At 34.7% G+C, this 21,164-nt stretch overlaps 1 protein-coding gene across 1 annotated transcript in view; it reads left to right on the top strand.

The window, feature by feature from the left end:
* Window positions 1–21,164, top strand: part of LOC129231363 (catalase-like) — an 83,937-nt gene that overhangs the window by 16,226 nt on the left and 46,547 nt on the right. Inside the window, exons 4-5 of the mRNA XM_054865662.1 lie at window positions 3,723–3,874; window positions 7,021–7,202. Of these exons, the coding sequence (XP_054721637.1) occupies window positions 3,723–3,874; window positions 7,021–7,202 (334 nt within the window). The remainder of the gene's footprint in view (window positions 1–3,722; window positions 3,875–7,020; window positions 7,203–21,164) is intronic.

Genomic DNA, 21,164 nt, shown 5'->3' with positions numbered 1-21,164 from the left:
CCCCAAAGCATCACAAACATCTCCAATATGATTCAGATCTATAGGACGTGCTGGCCATCCGATGGGTTGAATATTTTGAGTGAGCTATGCACTCCGGGAAAGAGATTGTTAGATGAAATATTGCGTTGCCATCCATGAAAACGAATTTATCGGTCACAGCACCACGGAACACGTAAACATGAGGCGGCAGAACAACATTTATGTATAGCGAACCGTCATAGTCTTGTTTGGAAGCACATGAGCGACGCACAGTGTGGCATAGTGGGCAAAAATCCACCGAACTCGCGGGTTTTGAGCTAGGATCTTCTATTATGGCTCAAAATGCGGCAAAATTCTTCGACTATTTCGTAGTGGTGCTACAATTTTGAATTTCTTAACCCCCTAAGCCCCGCAGAGCTCAGAATGGACCCAAGTCGCGATTTTGAAAACTAAAAAGTATGACCATATTTTTTCCCTGATATGTGGCTCAATGCTTAGTATAAATCGAGGAATTGGATGATAAAACACAACTTTTGATCGCTGCCGGGTGTTTAGAAATGCTTTTTTCCACCGTATAAGTCATTAAAAACATTATTTTTCAGGTTTTTCCGTTGAAAAAATGGGTTTTAACGGTCTTCACACATTTCCCGCGCAAGAATAAATATATATTTTAATTCTAACCTACAAGTTTTCAATCATTTTCCAAAGTTCAAAAGGCAAAAACCTCCCTAAAACACCGAAAAATTGCTCAAAGTCCGAATTTCAGCTCGAGATTCTACCATTGTCCATGGAAATACATCTGTGCAATAGCGGCAAACAGCTTATTTTATATGTATACATTTATATGTATACATTTTGAGAATAAATCGTCTGCGTTCGAATAAAGACCTTTACATTTAAAATTTCCGAATGCTTTTGATGTTTTTAAGAAAATTTAATGTATTAAAGTAACAGTTGAGCAAATGTGTAGACGCAATATTAGTATGTTTGTCTATTTCCTTGGATTAATCGTAATATTCGAATTGTAACAGGTATGTTCACTCTTTTACATAAGTATACAAAATAGAAAACTTTGTCCTCTGTTACATAAATAAGTATTTAAACAAATTATGTAAATTACATTTTTTTTAAATTAGTTTCTGTGTGTAAGACCAACAAAACAACATAAATTTTAATATAAATTCAATAAAACTTTATAATAAAGTTAAAATAACATGTCTTTACTGTTTTTCAAACAGAAAGTGAAAGCTAATGGATATATATTTGTGAATATTTGTTTTTTAAATTAAATAGAGTGAAGTAAAATCATATAAGTTCATTAATCCTTTCATCCCTACCTTAAATTTAGCTGTATTATAACCTATAAATGATGTTGTTAGGAACAAAACTGGGCTAAAAGGGTTCATCTGAGCATTAATTGTTTAGTTTAAAACACATTAAAATTTTAACATGTGTTTTTACATTTTAAGTAAGAACACTTACGTAAAAGAATGAACATAGAGTTACAATTCAAATATTACGATTATTCCGAGGAAACAGACAAACATACTAATTTTGCGTCTACACATTTGCTCAAATGTTACTTTAATATATTAAATTTTCTTAAAAACATCAAAATCATTCGGAAATTTTAAATGTAAAGGTCTTTATTCGAACGCAGACGATTTATTCTCAAAATGTATACATATAAATGTATACATATAAAATAAGCTGTTTGCCGCTGTTGCACGGATTCATTCCCGTGGACAATGGTAGGATCTCGAGCTAAAATTCGGACTTAGGGCAATTTTTCGGTGTTTTAGGGAGGTTTTTGCCTTTTGAACTTTGGAAAATGATTGAAAACTTGTAGATTGGAATTAAAATATATTTGTTCTTGCGCGGGACATGTGTGAAGACTGTTAAAACCCATTTTTTCAACGGAAAAACCTGAAAAATAATGTTTTTAATGATTTATACGGTGGAAAAAAGCATTTCTAAACACCCGGCAGCGATCAAAAGTTGGGTATTATCATCCGATTCCTCGAGTTTTACTAAGCATTGAGCCACATATCAGGAAAAAAATATGGTCATACTTTTTAGTTTTCAAAATCGCGACTTGGGTCCATTCTGAGCTCTGCGGGGCTTAGGGGGTTAAGAAATTCAAAATTGTAGCACCACTACGAAATAGTCGAAGAATTTTGCCGCATTTTGAGCCATAATAGAAGATCCTAGCTCAAAACCCGCGAGTTCGGTGGATTTTTGCCCACTATGCCACACTGTGCGACGCACGGCTATTGATCATAATCCTACTCAAACCATGACACAACTTGTAGGATACTAGTCCTTTTTTATGTTTGCTGGCTTGTATGCTGTACTACCCTCATGCCGGGTTAATTGTGGTCCCCAGTTAGACGACAGATTGAACCTGCTTTCATCTGAGAATAGTATACAAGCCCAGTCGACTTCTCTCCAATTGCGATGCTGAAGACGTCATTACAAAGGAGCAAAACACTGACTTGTAGATAGTGGGATGTACAAAACAAGCTGACGGGCGTATAGTCTTACTGAATGCAAACGTCTGGCTTCAGTTTTTCGGGATATTTGCTTGCTAGTAGCAGCAGGAAACTGCTTTGCTACCTCAGTAACTGTGCTGCACTGGTTCCTTTTCCTTACTAGCACTTAGTACCAGTCTTCTGCTGACGTTGTAATGAGTACACGACCTCTCCCGTGACATTTTCTACAAATTCCATTGTTTGAAATGGTTTTCAAACTCTAGAACCCTGTGGCTGACGTCAAATTCCCTGACAACAACTAAAATTTTCTGCCTTTCTTCGATGTTGCCAACCACACGGCCACCCATAAAATCATCTAAGGGATGTCGGGAAGACACACCGAATGATGCAAGTTCGTCAATGAATTCTTTCCCGTCAAACTTTGCCTTTGAACAACAATGTTCATCACTCGCCAAATCTTTTATATCGCTTATCAGCGCTATCACGTGACCAGCAACATCGTGAATCTAAAATTTGCATACTCACAACACGTCTTACTGTGTCCCGAACGTATGCTTATTTCCATATTTCCTTGCCTTGCATTTTGAGGTTGCTAACGCTGCTGTTGCCATTCGTCCTTAGCAACTGTCAACCAGTGTATATTTATACTTGATTGTTCCCTTCTTTGAATAAATATTCAATATAAAATATAACTTTGACGCATTTTGTTCTGTTTTTCATATTTTCTCACAAAATACAATTCTACTACATTCTCTACAAATGTAGTTTCGGACACTTTTGGACAGTTTTGGACACAAGGGTACGTGTTTTTACCGTAGTGTCCAATGCGTCTGACCACTGATGAGATGGAAAAGCAGATATCCGGTTTACAGGCGAAAATGAACGCATTTATTAGTTTTCAGAGATGAAAACTTTTGTAGATAAGTATAAGTGTCTAAATTAATTAGTTACATTAAAATGAGTGAACCACACGCTTTCTCTCGTCCTAACTGAACGTTTGCCCATTCCATAGCAATCGTGGGCAGACTGTATTTCTGATAGGTGGCACTGTTGGTATTCTCGTAACACTAATACAGCTGTCGGTTTAAGATTCAAATGCTTATGTTGTGCCGTGAATGTCATCTCATGTACTATCGATTCTATAGTCAATATTCGCGTAGGCGAAAACTAGGAAAATAGTTTCCAGCAAACACATGGAACGTATAGCAGGACTGTATCGTCAAGACTCATTCTCACGGTATAATTTCACAGGGAAAGAATCCCGGATAGAGTGGTTCATGGCAAAGGAAACGGAGCCTTTGGTTACTTCATAGTCACCGATGACGTCACTCACTACACCAAAGCGAAACTTTTCAACAGAATCGGGAAAAGAACTCCAATTGCTGTCAGGTTCTCCACAACAAGTAAGTTCCCATATTATTTGTTTTCCTGGAACAACTAAGCCTGGTTCTGGTTCTTGGTTCTGGTTTTCAATCAGGATCTTAAGATCATCAACCAAAGAACGAGCAGAAAAATCAAAACGAAGAGGGAGGGAGTCATAAGTGCCCTTGAAGTTATTATGATGTTCTATATGTAACTATAGCTAGAACGTGGCGAAAATTGATCAAAAGTCTTACAGAAAAGACAGACTACTTTGCAGAGAAAAATAACTTTTAGTTTATGGCTAACATACAATATAAAAAGTATTACGGTCGCAAATAAAAATTTCGTTAAGCAGCAAGCTAAATTAGTTTAATTTACAGTACCGTAAACTGGGGCTACTTGAGCCTCCAGGGGCTACTTGAACCCATGAGAAAAAAGTGTTTAAAATCCGTCCTGGTCCTATAAAACTCAATGTATAGACTTAAAAATCCTTCTCTATAACAGGTAGCAGTACTAGGCAGAGACTAGAGCATGAGACTAAGTTTCTACTATTCCTGCCTTTTTCTGATTGAAGTTATGATTGCAAGTTATCTAAACAGTTGTTTTAAGTGTCTCAAACTTTCACATGTAAGTTCATGGAAACATCTGATGTCATCAAGGTGAAGATAGTTTTCTGTTTTCATTCCATTTCTCAAATAAAAACCAGTGTTTTAAGGTTATAGCCATATAATTAACACAGTAACTAATATAAGTCAGTAAAAGTGCACTGGTTGCCATAAAATGGGCTACTTGAACCCAGCGTTAAGCAGCTCCAGACCACATTTCATCACTAAGTTATGTTAAGTAAGGTTTGTAATCTTTTAAAATAAAGAGTTTAGTTACTATTTATACCCGTTTATTTGAAGATTTGTGGATAAAAAGGGTCCGAAATTAAAAGAGAACCCTTTGAAGTAGGAAATATGCGGATTATTAAGAGGAAAAATTACAATTGTGTCCAGATTCAATTAATTCCGGAGAAATATCTTAGAAAGTGGTAGCAGTCCATTTTAGCCTAAGTATATCAACTTGAAAAAAGAAACTAAAAGATCGCTCACAAAACAAGCCTGGGCATCCTGTAGTATTTGTAGCGAGGAAAAGCAGGTATTAAATATCAGAGAAAAGAAATTCACTCAAGCCATTAAAGAGAGGAGTTTTCATTCTTTCTAATGTTTAAATATCGAGCATTTCAATTGGTTTTAGCTGCAGTTAGATTATATTTCTATTTAAGAAATTATGTTTGCCTAAAAATATGTTTTTATGGATGTGTTGATTTTATATTTATTTATGTAAATAATTTGAAATTTATATAAATAGTTTGCTCACTATAATGTGTGTTTTGAGTTTTCTTTCAAAATCATTGGTCCTTCTTGATACCACCATCTGTTTTACAGCTTTTTCTAATGGATTTGCTGAGTGGGACCAAGTAGCCCTAACGCGGGGCTACTTGAAACCAATTTTTAAAAATAGAAAAAAAATATATAAAGAGTTAAAATTGTTGTTTAAAAAAGGCTTAAGGTGGTAGCATAACGTCTGAAAAGTGGTAAAAACAAGGTAATCAGTGCACATTATGAGTTTAACCAAACGATCAGTGTAAAACTCGCAAAAAATAGGAAATTTTGGGTCCAAATAGCCCCAGTTTACGGTATATGTGGAAGGTCTGTCAGAAAAGTATCCGACTTTAGCCAAAGGAAAAAAGCTGTAAAACCTGGAGTGTTAGAAAACTAATACCCTTTAGAGTAATCCTCTTAGGACTCACCACACTTCTCTCAACAGTGCTGTCATTGTTGGTTACATTCCGATAAAGCCTGTTTCAGAAAGCAGTTTAGCTTGGCTGTCGTGCAGCGATATTTCCTCTTATGTCTGAAATTTTGTACCTTTCAATCAATTTTTGAGTTTGGAGAACAGCCAGAAGTAGCAGGGGCCATATCATGCGAATTAGGGACCTCTTGAGCGACATCAGTCTGGGATTTTTGCTAGAAACACAATAAATCAAGCGTGTGGTAGATTTTGGAAAATCGTCACCGAAAGACGTCTGCATCTTTGGAATAGAGTACTCTACTTTTAGTCAACTTGAAATTTCCTCCCCCCCCCGCCGTTTTTCATTTTCAACTTTATCTTTTGATATATTTAAAAGGGGGGGGGGTATTTTAAAAGTCGGTGAAAAGTAATGTAAACCTTCTGAATAATATCCATCTGGCTGTTGCCCACTTTCTGGCAAAATGTGAGGCAGTATTGCTGCTCCGCTCCAGTCATTCCGTCATTTTCCTTGAAATTAAAAAAATCTGACGAGACCACTACATACTTACTCAAACTCTTCCAAAACAACAAGAAAATTTGTTTTTAAAATAAAAGTGTTCAATATAACTGTACCATGTGATTTCATAACAGGTATTCATTGGAACATTAAAGGCTGTCTGTTAGTCATAAATTATAATGAAAAATATTAATAGTGTTAAAATGATCGAGACCGGTCCAGCGTGTTCAGTGGTTGAACGAGCCTCGACTGTCCCAACTTGTATATTTAATTGAAAACATGGATGTGTCGCACACTTCGTGTTGCTTTAAAATTATGTACGCACAAGTAATCAATGCATAACGTCTGGCTCAAATGGCTTAGCTAAGCGAGAGGGCTTTGCAAACTGGGCTCTAAACAAAAGCAACGAAACTGCTGAATGGCATCTCAAAATCTTGAGAACAGATAGGCCCGTCTCAAACTTCATGGAACAGATCAATTTCTGGGGGTTCCCCACAACCTGTTGATATTTGAACTACATTCTTCGAGTGAAAGTAAAACTTTACTGTTATAATTAACAGAGATAGTTTCAAGTGTGGTAAAAGCTAATAAATATTTCTGCACTTGTAATTATTATTATTTTTTCGTGTGCGTGTTTGTGTGTTGCAGTGCTAAAGGTATGCAACTCACACAAAAGTATTGATGGTACTTGTGTATTACAGCAACCTTTACCAACTTGGCAAAGTGTTGTTAATTGCAATACATGTAAAAGTGAATGTATTAAAAGTTTGGTTCAAGAAATACAAAATTGTGTTTCATTTAGGATGTATTCTACCAGCACAATAACACTTCACCAACATGGTTGCGTTTGTACACAAGCACCCATTCTATTAACATAATAATTGCTTTCCACAGATGGCGAAGTAGGCTCTCCTGATTCATTACGAACCTTGCGGGGAATGGCCATCAAATTCTACACAGAAGAAGGCAACTGGGACCTGGTCGGAAACAACATTCCAGTGTTCCCGATTCGGGATCCGATGTTGTTTCCCAGTTTGATTAAAGTCACAACAGTCAATTCAGTATCAAATTTAAGGGTAAGGAAAGTTCTACCATAATTTTTTTTTATATGTGTTTGTGAAATCTGGGAAAGGTACCTTTATTTGTGACAATAATCAAAATAATGGTAGCACCACAAAATACAAAAGGTGGAGTCCATTTCAGTTCAACAAGGGGCGTAACTTGGTGGTCTAGGATTTTTTTTTTTTGAATTAAAGATAAACATTTAACAAATGTTAAAATTTATAACAATTTAAGAAATACGTTTTTTGTTTTGTTTTGTTTTTCTTTTGCCCCAAAAATATTCCTGGGCCGAGATTCATGCCGCCATAGATGGTGGTCCTGTCATGATTTCACACTTGGGATTTTCATCAAAACCTCTAAAGTACATTATCTCAGAAACGGTAAAACATATTTTGTTGCGGTTTGTTTTATTTGAAAGGGTATTTTTTCTTGTTTAAAAAAATATGCAACATTTTAAAATATGTGCTTTAGATTTTTTTCTGCAGTCTTTTGAAAAAGAAAGTTTTTTTTATTTTTTTATTTTTTTTAAAAATGCCAATTTTTAAAATGTTCATTTTTGTTCAGTTTATTAGAACCACTAGTCCGCGGAGTTTGTGATAAAAATACCCAAACATTTCACTTCCAGATACCAGTCTGAAATTTTGCACAATGCCTATGTACATATCTAAGAACAAAAATCCGCCGAGAGGCATTTGATCAGAGGTCATGAACCCCCTGTGATAACGTCATCAAAATGGCCGCCTTTTTAAGAAAAGTACGTTCGTTTAACGGCTTAGAACTCTATTATGGATCTTAATATTGTGGTATTAAAGTATATCATTTAAAAGCGCTTTAAAAGAGCAATAGTGATTGAATTTTTTTCCTATCACAAATGGTTTAAGAGTTATTACAATTAACGTCATCAAAATGGCTGCCTGGAAAGGTAAGTACGTACGTTTAACTGCTTAGAACTACATTACAGATCTTTATAGTGTAGTATTAATGTGTATCATCTGAAAGAGCTTTAAAAGAGCTATTTAACAGAGACTGATTTTTCCTCCGAAGAAAAGTAGTTTTAGAGTTATTAAAATTTCGGTCATCAAAATGGCTATCGTGAAAAGGTGAAAAGTTTCGTTTAACCGCTCAAAACGCCATTAGAAATCATTCTTCCGTAAAAAATAGGTGCACTAAATAAAAGCTGTAAAATAAACTAGAAAAATATGCATTTGTTCCCCCCCCCCTTAGTAAATAGTTTTAAAAATTTCACTGCAGCAATAACGTAACTACATGGAGCGGGAGCGGGGGGGGGGATTCTCAATGAACTATTCCGACTGTTCCACCGCATCTAACCCGCAGTGAAACTTTTAATTAAAAATTCCTTACCGGATAAAATACACATATGTATTGTCCCATAATAATTCACTTCTCTTGCAATTTCGAACGACTGCCGTCTAGCAGCAAGAATCAGAACGACTTCTCGATTTTTTCCCCCGCCAACAAGCTGTAACTTTGGATTGCGGTTCGCCTAGCTCGTTTCTTTCCAGTTCTACTGTTTTCAGAAATAATTAATACCATAGTGATATGTTTATTATTCAGATATAATTTTCATAACTGAATATTTGACTGGTTAATGCTGTAGCAAATAATGTCAAATAAAGGTGAGTCATATAATTCTATTACGGTTTGAAATCGATAACTTCGATTGTTTGTTCCACCTAGCATTAAAATTATCATGCATAGCTTGTATTCATTCCTTTACGTCATTTTCAATAAGCAAAACGTATTAAAAACTCACAATATTTTTAGAACAAAATTTTCTCCTTCATTTGTTCCATGTGACCTCAAAATACTAACATAGCTTGCAATCATTTCTTTAATGTGCTTTTGAAAAAGTAAAATATTTAATGAATTAAGTGTTTGTAATCTAGGTCCCATCTACGCGCCCTGCTAAAATCTATTGAGTGATATATGACGAATGAGTACGGCGAAAATAAAAAGTTGGTCATGTTAGGTGGTCTCGACATACAGTGGTGGACAAAATTATAGACTCATTTTTTTCTTCTTTTGTTTCAATTGTAACATGACTCAGTTTAAATTATTTTCATTGAAGTGAATATGAATAGTTGAAGAAATAGTTTTAAAATTAGTACATCTTTTCAATTAAATTAAAAAATTCATGAATTTGCAAATTTAATATTTTATCATTACGTGAAACCTGGACAAAAGTATAAACTCAAAGGTTAAAAATCCAGGATCACTAGAAAGTTTCGTTCGAAAATGTTAATTTAACGCAATAGAATGAATAAATGTTGCCATCAGTGATTGCTAAAAGTTTTGTTTTTGGAAATTAATGAGAAACATATAAATGCACCGCTGGACAAAATATTATAAACTCAATTTTTTTTTCCATTTTTTCAATCATAATTTAACTGACTAAATAGTCCGAAATTCAGTAAAACTCATAAACTTCATAAAATAAATAATTTAATTAAAAAAAATTCTCAACTTTAATATCTTAATTCGCAACTCCAATAAACTATAGGGGCGCTGCAGCCACTGTCTAATGGCGGATGAAAAAGGTAAAACAAACAGATGCCGTAACTTATAACTTGCTTTGAAGCTTACTGAATGAGTAATATTTCATCGTGCTTGTGGGAAATTTTCTTTTTGATTCCTCTGAAATTACATTACACCATGAACTCTCTGAAGCCTGTCATTTTCTCCAAAGAAAACACGTGGAACGGAATGCTTTACCTTTTTCTTTAGTATTGTTAATCACCACAAATTAGCGTTATTCGAGCTCTGGAGTTGCGAAAAATACATGAAACCTGAACAAAAGTATCAACTCAAAAGTAAGAAACTCAGAAGTTTGGCAGAATTTTATTTTTAGAGTTTTGAAATGCCTCAAGGTTTAAAACTTACAGAGCAACAAGTAGGAAAAATTGTGGCCTGCAGAGATGCTGGTAAAACCCAGCGCCAAATTGCCTATGTAGTTAAATGCTCCCAAGGGGCAGTAAAAAATGTACTGAAGGATCCCCCAAGTTATGTAAAAAGACAAAGGACGGGGAGGCATTCGAAACTGAGAGAGATTGAAGATATATTTTACGCACAGCATCAAACACTGGAGCTTCTTCCAGCAAAATTCTGAAGAGTTTAACACTCAAGGTGAGCTCTAGGACAGTTCGAAGAGTTCTACAACAAGCTCAGAATATGAAGTGGAGAAAAATAAAACACAACCAAAACTGGAGGTTCGGCATATTACTGAAAGATTTCAATTTGCACAGAGACATATGTCTTGGAAAAAAAAATGTGGAATTCAGTTGTTTGCTCCGATGAAAAAAATTCATTTTGGATGATCCAGATGGCTTAAGATACTATTGGCATGACATTAGAAAAAAAGAACAACATATATTTAGCCGAAACTTTGGTGGAGGTTCTGTAATGGTTTGGGCTGGTTTCTCTCAGCATGGTAGAGCAAGATTGGCGTTTTTCAATAGAAGACAGAACGCTGAAGATTACCAGTTAATATTGGAAGATCACCTCTTACTTTTCGCTCATCTGATTCTTGTAGGTAACTGGTTATTTCAGCAAGATAACGCGAGTGTACACACAGCGAAATGTACAAAAGAATGGTTCAAGCGCTGGGGTATCAGTTATCAAATGGCCAGGTCGTAGTCCGGATCTTATTCCGATTCAAAATCTTTAAGGGACCATGGTTCGCAAAGTTTATCATGATGGGCGCCAGTACCAAGCCACAGAGTAATTAAAAAGGGCAATACTTTCAGTATGGAACCATATGCCACTGCAGCTGTTGGAAACTCTTGTGAAATCTATGCCTATATTCGAGGTAATTCAGAAAAATGGTGGCCCATATCGTTTTTAAAAGTTAATAGTTTACACTGATGGCTAGATTTAATGCAGTGTTAATTTTTAAAACATTTTAAACATTGATAATTTATTTTTTATTTTTCAATTTGTCCATGTTAATAGCAAAATTACATTTTCCTAAATCTCTGATTTGTATTGCTAAAGTAATTGCAAATGTAACTTAATTAAACTCAAAAATTTTTTTTATTTTGTCAGCTTATAATTGTGCTTACGCAGTATCGTAAGTTTGTAATTTTGCAATTCAGCATTGGTTCATTTGTGGATATTAAATTATTTAGTATTTGAATAAAATTCTACCAAACTTCAGAGTTTCTTACTTTTGAGTTAATACTTTTGTCCAGGCTTTATGTGTTATGAAGATATTAAAGTTGAGAATTGTTTGAATTAAATTATTTATTTTATAAAGTTTATGAATTATACTGAGTTTAGGACTATTAAGTCAGTAGTTATTTATCTTAACTGGAACAAAAAAAAAAAAAAAAAAAAATAACTGAGTTAAATTATAATTGAAAAAATGGAAAAAAAGAATGAGTTTATAATTTTGTCTAGCGGTGCATTTATATGTTTCTCATTAATTTCCAAAATCAAAACTTTTAGCAATCACTGATGGCAACATTTATTCATTCTATGGCGTTAAATTAACATTTTCGAACGAAACTTTCTCGTAATCCTGGATTTTGTACCTTTGAGTTTATACTTTTGTCCAGGTTTCACGTAATGATAAAATATTAAATTTGCAAATTTTCTAATTTCATGAATTTTTTTAATTTAATTGAAAAGATGCACTAATTTTAGAACTATTTCTTCAACTATTCATATTCACTTCAATGAAAATAATTTAAACTGAGTCATGTTATAATTGAAACAAAAGAAGAAAAAAATGAGTCTATAATTTTGTCCACCACTGCAGAAATGGCTGTTTCATCTGCGATAGGTACGTGGCTTGAAGGAAGTGGATGAACTGAACTCCTAGTGGAAACTCATGTAACAACATCGGGAAGAGCAGAAGGAACACTGAAAGTTTCACATGTGAAGAGAAGTCAATGCGCTCACGATTTTGCAGTGATCACTCTCCAAGTTCTGTTAGAGAAAGCGTAAAATCGAAAAGAATATAGACGAAACATTTACAGACATAAGGAAAATATATCTGGCTCCAAAACTGAGAAGAAATTTTCCAGGACGGCACACGATCATTTGCATGAGCAAACCAACAAATTAATTTAAAAAATCATCAACTAATCTATCCCGTTTAAGTCATGTGAGGCTTCATTAATACAATGGATCGTTGCTGGACCGGAAGTTGTGCGCATGATTGGGGTGTTTGAAGAAAATCAGAACCTGAAGTCTGCTTGTCACTACTGAAAAGCTAGATACTAGATACATGAAGATACTAGAAGCTTTTGTATTCGATATGAAATTCATGTTTCCAGCCTAGTTGAAACAATTGAAGAACACGGAAATCCTTTCGAAGATGATGATTTAACTGCAGTAAACAGCAACAACATTATTCTCTGAAGAAAGTGCCATTTCTGTGATGTCAGCGCAAGCCAATTCAAGACAGTTGTAGAAGATCGCTTAGTGTTAAGAAAATTATCCATACATGATGTTATTAAAAGAATTAATCTCCTCTTAAAGAGCAGAAAATTTTTCTGTTCAGTCCAAAGACAAACAAAACATAGTTGATTTGAGGAGGGCAGCACTCGTTTTACTAAGCTATATATTGCTGGCCAAGCAACTCATATGGATGTAAAAGAATTTTTTCCCATGAAACCAGCTCGTGTCCACCTTCTATATCCAACCTTGGCAAATTTAGGAAACCAAGAAAAAAAGTCCGAAGTAGTTTCTTGTATCGTCCAATCTACTGGACTGGTTTTGACGGCTATTCCGGAACCAAATTGTTCATTGATTAGGCTGCAATGATTCACATGCTTTTTCCTCAGTCTACTCGAATTGTCCAAAAATACTGCGATCAGATTGTGAAGCCGTACATATTAATGAGACTAAAAAGCGTTCATAGGGTAAATTTAGTTTTTGACCGGTATTCAAAAGGAAGTTTGAAAAGCGACACGAGACAATCGAGAAGATCTGGACCAAGAACAAGTATTAAATCCAATGTTTTGACACCAAAGTCATTTGCTAAATTTCTTGCGAAAGATAAAAATAAAGAGGAGCTTTTCGAATTTTTGGCAGAAAATCTCGTGAAGATGGATCTACCAGATGGGAAGCAGGTTGTATTAACCTACAAAGACACTGTAATTGCTTCAGTCAAGAACAATTTTGAAACCATGTCTCCTGTATCCCACGAAGAAGCCGATGCGATGCTATTCTTTATATGTAGCATGCAATAGAATACTCGGGTCATGCTAAGATCACCGTGAAAACTGTTGACAGGGATGATGTAGTGATTGCTATATTCCGAGTTCCGAAACTGCAAGAGCTATGGGTGGAGCATGGAAGTGGAGAATATCTGCGGTATCTTTCCATCCACGTTTTGCACCATAAAGTTCCACAAGGTGTACCAGATCTTCTGTCTTTTTTTCCATGCCTTTACATGAGTTGATCCGCTGTCTAGTTTCGCCAGCATTGGTAAAACTAGGTACTGCATGGAAAATGCGGATGGCGTTTAGAGATGTTGACAAAGTTTTTTCCTACTATACTAAAGTACGAAGATGGTATTTCACGTATTCAAGGCGGTTTATTTCACGTATACTAAAGTACCCGAAAGCATCAATGAAGACAGTAAGCATTTCCTACTTATTCAGCGCTTCGTCGTCTACTGCTAGTTGAAAATAAAACTATAAGCACTTTTAGAGAAGACTAAAAGAGCTTTTTTAAACGACTTTCGGATAGTGTATTTGAATTTTACAAAATTAGGACCTATTATGTAGTTCTAAGCAGTTAAACCAACGTACTAACCGATACATGGCGGCCATTTTGATGACGTCACCACTGGGAGGTTTTTGACCTCCAATCAATTGCCTCCCGGCGTTTTTTGCTCCCTTATATGAATATAAGTGCTGTACAAAATTTCATACTGGTATCCGGAAGTAAAATGTTTTTGCACAAACTCCACCGACTACACTAAGTACTACGTTCCCTGAAAAGGAGAGCTTCCACTTTTTCGTTTAAGAGATTTTACAGGTAATTGAAAAAATGGGGTTTTTTAGGGAACTCTTTACGTAATGGCAGACCTGAAAATTCAAAAAAAAAAAAAAAAAAAAACCCAAAAAAATGGTTAGAAAACATTTTTAATTAAGTTTTACAGCGCAATTTTCATTTTGAGTCTCCACTTAATCCAGGAGTTTTAGTTTTTATGAAAGCAAGAACGCAGTCTTTATCCGATTTGCTTCGCTACATTTCCCCACACAACCTTCCAGCGTAGCGCCGAAAAAATCGTCAAACGCAATATGCCATCCGGTTCTCACTAAATTCAATATCCTGTTAAAAGTGTTTTCTGGCCACTTGCTGCGAAAAAAAAAAAAAAAAAGAATTTTCAGTTATTAAGTTAGTTTTTTAAAGCCCCCCATTTTTTTCAAATGTCTCTGAAATCTCTTAAATGAAAAAGTGGCAGCTCTCCTTTTCAGGTAACGCAGTGCTCAGTGTACCAATATACTGTAAAAAAAAAAAAAAAAGCTTTTAAAATTGGTATTTTCGAGAAAAATCAGAAAAATTATTTTAAACTTCTTTTTTTTCCCTTCAAAATACTGTGGAGAAAAACTAAAGCACACATTTCAAAATGTTGCATATTTTTTTAAACAAGAAAAATTTTCTTTTAAGTAAAACAAACCGCAACAAAATATGTTGCACCGTTTCTGAGATAATGTACTTTAAAGATTTTGACGAAAATCCCAAGTGAGAAATCATGACAGGACCGCCATCTTTGGCGGCCTTTATCTCGGCCCAAGAATCTTTTCGGGTAAAAAAAAATTAATTTGAAAATTTTGAATTCAAATGATGTTTTTCGCAATCACGAGTTGCGACAGGATCCTACCCATTCGAGATATTGTTTCTAGAAACGGCTCCTGTCCCACAGAGCCTGCCCCTCCCCTTGAGCGGCTACGTGTGTATAGTTGTGTGTGTGTGTGCGTAGACCTGTGTTTATGCAAGTTGGCATGTGTGTATGTGTGTAAAGGCGTGTGTGTGGGGGGGATGTATGTGTATGAGCATGCGTGTGTCTAGGAAATGGACGCTACCGACCAGGAGCAGCGGCTACCGGGAGGAGTCGCGTCTGCAGAGGACGGTGGAGTTTGAAAAAAGCACGGACATTAAAGATGGTTAAATGAAAACAATTAGCTATCTTGATTTCTCAACAAAAAAAAAAAGTATTTCGTAATATTTATAAATTTTAACACATGTTAAATTCAAAAATATCCGAGACCATCAAGTTACGCCCCTTGTTGAATTGACATGAATTCTACCAAAAGCTTTATTAAAAAGGTACAGGGTCTCAATTTTTGACCTAAATACATCTGAAAATAGAGTTGAACATCATGTGTGATATTTAGAGGAATAAGATGAGTATTCTTCATGAATATATCAAAAACGTTCAGTAAGAGGTAATTCAGGTGAAGAACGGTTGCGCATAATGTTTTCTAAAGTGAACCAGATAAACATTCTTTATGTTCAGATATTGAGACGACCAGGAGAAGTGTGCAAATTTATTTTCATGTTCCTCAAGTCATTCCTGAACGAATTCAGTTGAAAGGACTAGATAATTATCACAGTGGAAGGTAGCATTTTCTGATGCTGTTATGTGCACCATAGAATGGCACTTGATCAGGTAAAATGTCTCTATACTCTACTGCAGTAATTCTGCCTACTAGGCTGATGACAGGTTCTGCGAAAAACGGCGATATTGCTACGCAAATTGTAACTTGGTGGTTTTTACAAGGCAGTGAATGGCAAATTGGTACAAGTGTCCACCATACGCAAACAGGTTCATTTGGTGAAATTATGTAAACGATCACCACATTACCTTAGATCAGGAATTAGTAACTGGAGGGAGCAAGCACAATCATTGGCTTGGGAAATGCTGAGACAAAAATCGCAAGTCACAAGGTTCAACTACGATGAATGGGAGGCACGTTTTACGTAAAACGAGTGGAAGAGACCTGATTTTTTTCCAATATAGTGAAACCTGTGTATAATAATACTATCTATAGCAATAAACCTGTCTATAACGATATTTTACTTGATCCCCGCAAAATATCATCATAAATAATCAAACTGTCTATAACGATAATCTGTCTACAACAATACTTTTTTAGGTCCCAACAATATTGTTGTAGACAGATTTTACTGTACTTTACTTTTAAATGTATCACGTGAAGAGAGATCCTTGCTTCAAGATTTGAAGCTTAATTTCTCCACCCTTTTTTGCTTCTCAATGCGCATTACTTCATTTGACGCATCTTATGACTAGTCTGTGTGTTCGTAATAACATTTGAGAAACGTTCTTATTCACATTCGTGACAATATAACGATGCTTGGCAAGATGAAGAAGATCAAATGTTTTTTTGAACAATAGATTATAGCTCTATTAAGAAAAAGAAGTGCGAAAGACCCTACCATTTAGTCCAGTTCTATTAGACATTAAAGTAGTTCTGGTTTTTTAATATGTTGTTTAGGTCAGTTAAGGAAGTGTAAATCTAAGTTTGCAGTTTTCAAAAACCTGTGCGCGCTGCGTAATTCAAGAAAAACTGCGAAATTTACGGTCTTTTTTTTTTTTTTTTTTTTTAGTTTTTCCTTTATAACTCCTAAACTATCCAACTTTTGGTGCTAAATGTGAATACCCGTTTTTAAAGCACATTGAATTTTGAACAATTTAAGCTCAAGTGGGGTTCTGTACGACCAATAGTTTAGGATATATCGTACTTCGAAAATTGGGCAGTTTTGGTGAAAAATAAAAAAAATTATGCTTCGATCACATTCCACGCCAAATATAGAGATGAATCCCCACTCTAATTGAAAACAACTGGATACTCTCCTACGGTAAATTTAATTGGCTTTCATTTAAGACATGAACAAAGTCAGTAGATTTAATAGTTCTTTTGAAATCGTAAAACAAACAAATAATCGGAAAATTCGATTTTTGAAGCAATGTGACAAAACACTTTTCAAGACAATATGGAAGATCCTATTCTAAAAAAGGGGGGCAGAGAATGATATAATAAGACTCTAATGTGTGTTTATATAAGTTATGTGTGTTGGCAAAACAGTACGGTTATAAAAGAATTAAATAGGCCAGTAGTTGACAGTCCTATGCAGGTAACGCAAACATTCTTTTCCCTACTTACCTATGCCTTTCACATTGATGAATTTTCGGCCGTATTTCATTTTTCGACTAGAAAAATATCTACTGAGTTTGATTTTGAATAGATAATATTTTTGAATAAAAGATTTTCAGCGCAAAGTACTTCCCATTAGAATAAGAGAGATATGAACAAAAGAAAAAAACAGAATGATTTCAAAAGGGTGAAATTATTTACATGTTATTTTTTTTCATTAAAAACGTGTCTTAAAAATTAAGTGCACTTAATGTCTTGATTGTAAGGTGTCTTTCATGGGTACTATCGTACTCCGGAAGTGAAAAAAAGAAGGATGGGTCGATTTTTTTTTCATATAATTATTTTCTTTTTTTCATTTTTGTCGATTAGAATGGCAAAGATGTTGTGGGCAGTCTTTTGAAATGGCAGATTGCAGAAAGCTGAGTAACTAAGATCAGTTCTGCAACAACAGCATTCTTGCATTGAAATGAGAAAAATCTGAAAAGGACCGGTGAGGTTGGATCGTTTAATGTAGTGATTGGTGACGAACCAATCTCAAAATTTATGTTGGTCTTCGACCAAAATGACTCTGAGGCATCCTTTACTATTGTGTTTACTTGTTTGTTTACTTGTCGGTACCTGCGATACGAATAGAATGAAGCTACTCTTTAGATTGAAAACTAAAAAACACTTTTCACAGTTGCATTACATGCTGCTTTGAGGAACAGGTGGAACTGAATACTGTTTCAAAATATCAGGGTTTTTTCTTTCTTAGCCGGACATGGGAAAATGTAGTATCACATCCACTAACTGCGTGAAGAAAAATTACAAATCTAAGAGTAATTCCATTTTTCTTCGGTTGAAAAAAACAAAGTATGAAACTGAATACAAATTAACTCGACTTAGGCACTTTTCTGGAAGGAAATATTTTGAATGTTTGAGACAAAAATAGCAAAAAAAGAAAAAGAAAAATAGTAGATCCACATCCTCTGGCGCAGCATAGCCCTCAAAGGCTCTTGCGCCATAAAAATCAAATCAACCTACCAACCACATCCTCTTCATCATCGATTACGATCTGTTGAGATGTATTTTTTTCGATGGCAGTTCGGATAATGTTTAAATCAGTTTCTCTAGTTCTTTTGATCTTCAATGCCCTCAAATCCAAACCTAGGGAGCAACTCGTCATTGCGATGTCGTTTATTACACGATTTGGAAAAGCGTTTCCTCAGGAGCACTCTGATGTTGAGAAGTCAAATATAATCATGTCGTTCTGATGTATCCGAAGACGGTAAAAATGTCCCTGAGTCATTCCAGTTCTCCAATAAAGTTTAACATGAACATAATTCATTAAACTCACCAAAAAAGTACTGCTGAATTGTTTAATATGTTACAACTATGAATTAGTTCTTTCAGGTTCTTCTTTAGTTTCAGTAGAACCAGTTCATTCATTACACAAGTATGCTCACAAACTAGGCGAAAATATATTTATTGGCAAATCCGTGAAGTTTCTTCCAGTGTACATAAAAATCCTTTGAATTCATTTCGTTTCTCACATCTCTTGTAAATAAAGGTGAGGATTTTTTGCGTAGAAATCGAGATCTGCTAAGTGAAAAAGTGGAAGCATTTTGGTTAATGATTCTAGGTGCATTCCTATTTTCCATACTTTATGCTTGAATGATTTTTCAATAAGTATAAACATTTGAAAATATTACACTCAAAGTGTACAGGGGGTACATTTTTCATTCTAGGTTTCCCTCTGAAGCTTTACGTTTGATATGATGAACCTAGACAATTTCATTTGCTTTTGCAAAAAGAATGAGTGAACTTTCAGTTTCATTTATTCTTTGTTTCTCTGCTCGTCCGTCTTAGGATAATTAAATCTCATTACAAATTCGTCTGATACCAAAATTATTGTCCATTCAAAATAAAACTAGGTACGCAGCTAACTTTCCAGTTCAAAAACGAAATACGGCCAAAAATTCATCGATGTTAAAGGCATATATACGTAGGGGAAGGAATGCTTGCGTTACTTGCATAGGGCTGTCAATTATTGACCTATTTAAGTTTTCTATTACCGCCGTGTTTTGCCAGCACATACTTATATAAACACACATTAGAGTCTTATTATATCATTCTTTGCCCATTTGTTTTAGAATAGGATCTTCCATATTGTCTTGAAAAGTATTTTGTTTCATTTCTTCAAAAATTAAATTTTCCGATTATTTGTTTGTTTTGCGATTGTAAAAGAACTATTGAATCTACAAACTTCGTTTTTGTCTTAAATGAAAGTCTATTAAATGTACTTTAACAGTAAGTCCAGTTTTTTAAATTAGAGTGGGGATTCATGTCCATATTTGGTGTGGAATGTGATCGAAGCTTATTTTTTTATTTTTCACCAAAAATGGCGAATTTTCGAAGCACGATATTTCCCAAACTATTGGTCGTACAGAACGCCACTTGAGCTTAAAGTGTTCAAAATTGAATGTGCTTTACAACAGGTATTCACATTTAGTATCAAAAGTTGGATAGTTCAGGAGTTATAAAGGAAAAACTAAAAAAAATCCGAAAATTTCGCATTTTTTCGCTAATTACGCAGCGAGCACAGGTTTTTGAAAACTGCAAACTTAGATTTACACTACCCTAACTGACTCAAACAACATTTTAAAAACACAGAACTACATCGTGCTTTGCGATTTTAGCCCCCCCCCCCTTTTTTTGTATAATATGATGGACTAATTGAGAAGAGATAAAAGGTAAAAATAGTGAAGTTTTTTATTCTTAAAGCAATAATTCAAGTAACATGATACATTTTAAAGAAAAGCACAGTGAACGGTCGTTTCTTCGAATTGAATAGAAAGTGCTCTCCCAAGTAAACAAACTTTTGTAAGTGAATTGAACAAGAGGCAAGATGACGAATAATTATTTTCCAAAAATGACTCGCTATGTCGTGAAATTTTAAAATATTTTTTTTAAAATCACATATCTTTATAAGATTCAGCTACAAAATTTCAGATAGCAGAGTATCAGTGGAGATTTTTTTTACACTCGTGATAAAAATAATAATAATAAAAAAAAAAACTGTAAGGTCACATCATCTTGACCCGTATTCCTTAACAATGAAGATGGCTTGTTTTGAGCTTAGATATTGTTTTGGGGTGCTTTTCACAAACTTTATTTTTGATACGTCTTACAAAAAAGGAGGTACAAGAATTGCGATCAGGAGCTTAGGAAGTCCAATCAATTTCCATTTCATTAGTCTCCGGTGTCCTCCGTAGCGCACATGGACTCTCCGAAGTATTTTTCTACTCATTCAAATGTTGCATCAGTCCAATGGGTCAATGATTCGTCGTCATCCTGCATAAATCTCATTTTTTTAGAAATCTGGATCACTTTGGATAATAGAGGGGGGTTGATGACATAATTTTTTAAAGCTTTTGACATACTGTCATTTAGCAAAGTTTTTTTTAAAATTAGTATTTATAACTCTTCAGCTTGTCCTAGGTCACAAACTTACTTTGAGACGCATTCGGCGTGTTGCCTTTTAACGTTGAAGACGGTATGCGCTCAGAAAACCTACTTTGTTTCAATATTTTCACAAATAAATAAAAAAACGAATAAAAATCAAGCTTGCCTTGAATTTTACCACCTAATTTTGATTAAAATATTGCTTATGGTCCAAAAGTGAGATCTGAGTTTTTTTTTCTTCTTTTTTTAAATTTAGCTCAATAATTGTAGTCCTGTACTTTTGAAGTACAGAAGAAGCAGTTTCTTAGCTTCTATCCAATTCTATATACTCTACTTTTTTTAGCCAGCTTGTGTAACATAAATCTCTTTTTATTATAG

Source organism: Uloborus diversus, chromosome 1 (genome assembly GCF_026930045.1).
Source record: "Uloborus diversus isolate 005 chromosome 1, Udiv.v.3.1, whole genome shotgun sequence".
In the NCBI taxonomy this organism is placed as follows: Eukaryota; Metazoa; Arthropoda; class Arachnida; order Araneae; family Uloboridae; genus Uloborus; species Uloborus diversus.
The sequence above is the reverse complement of the archived record's forward strand: the minus strand, read 5'-3'. Positions and strand labels throughout refer to the sequence as shown.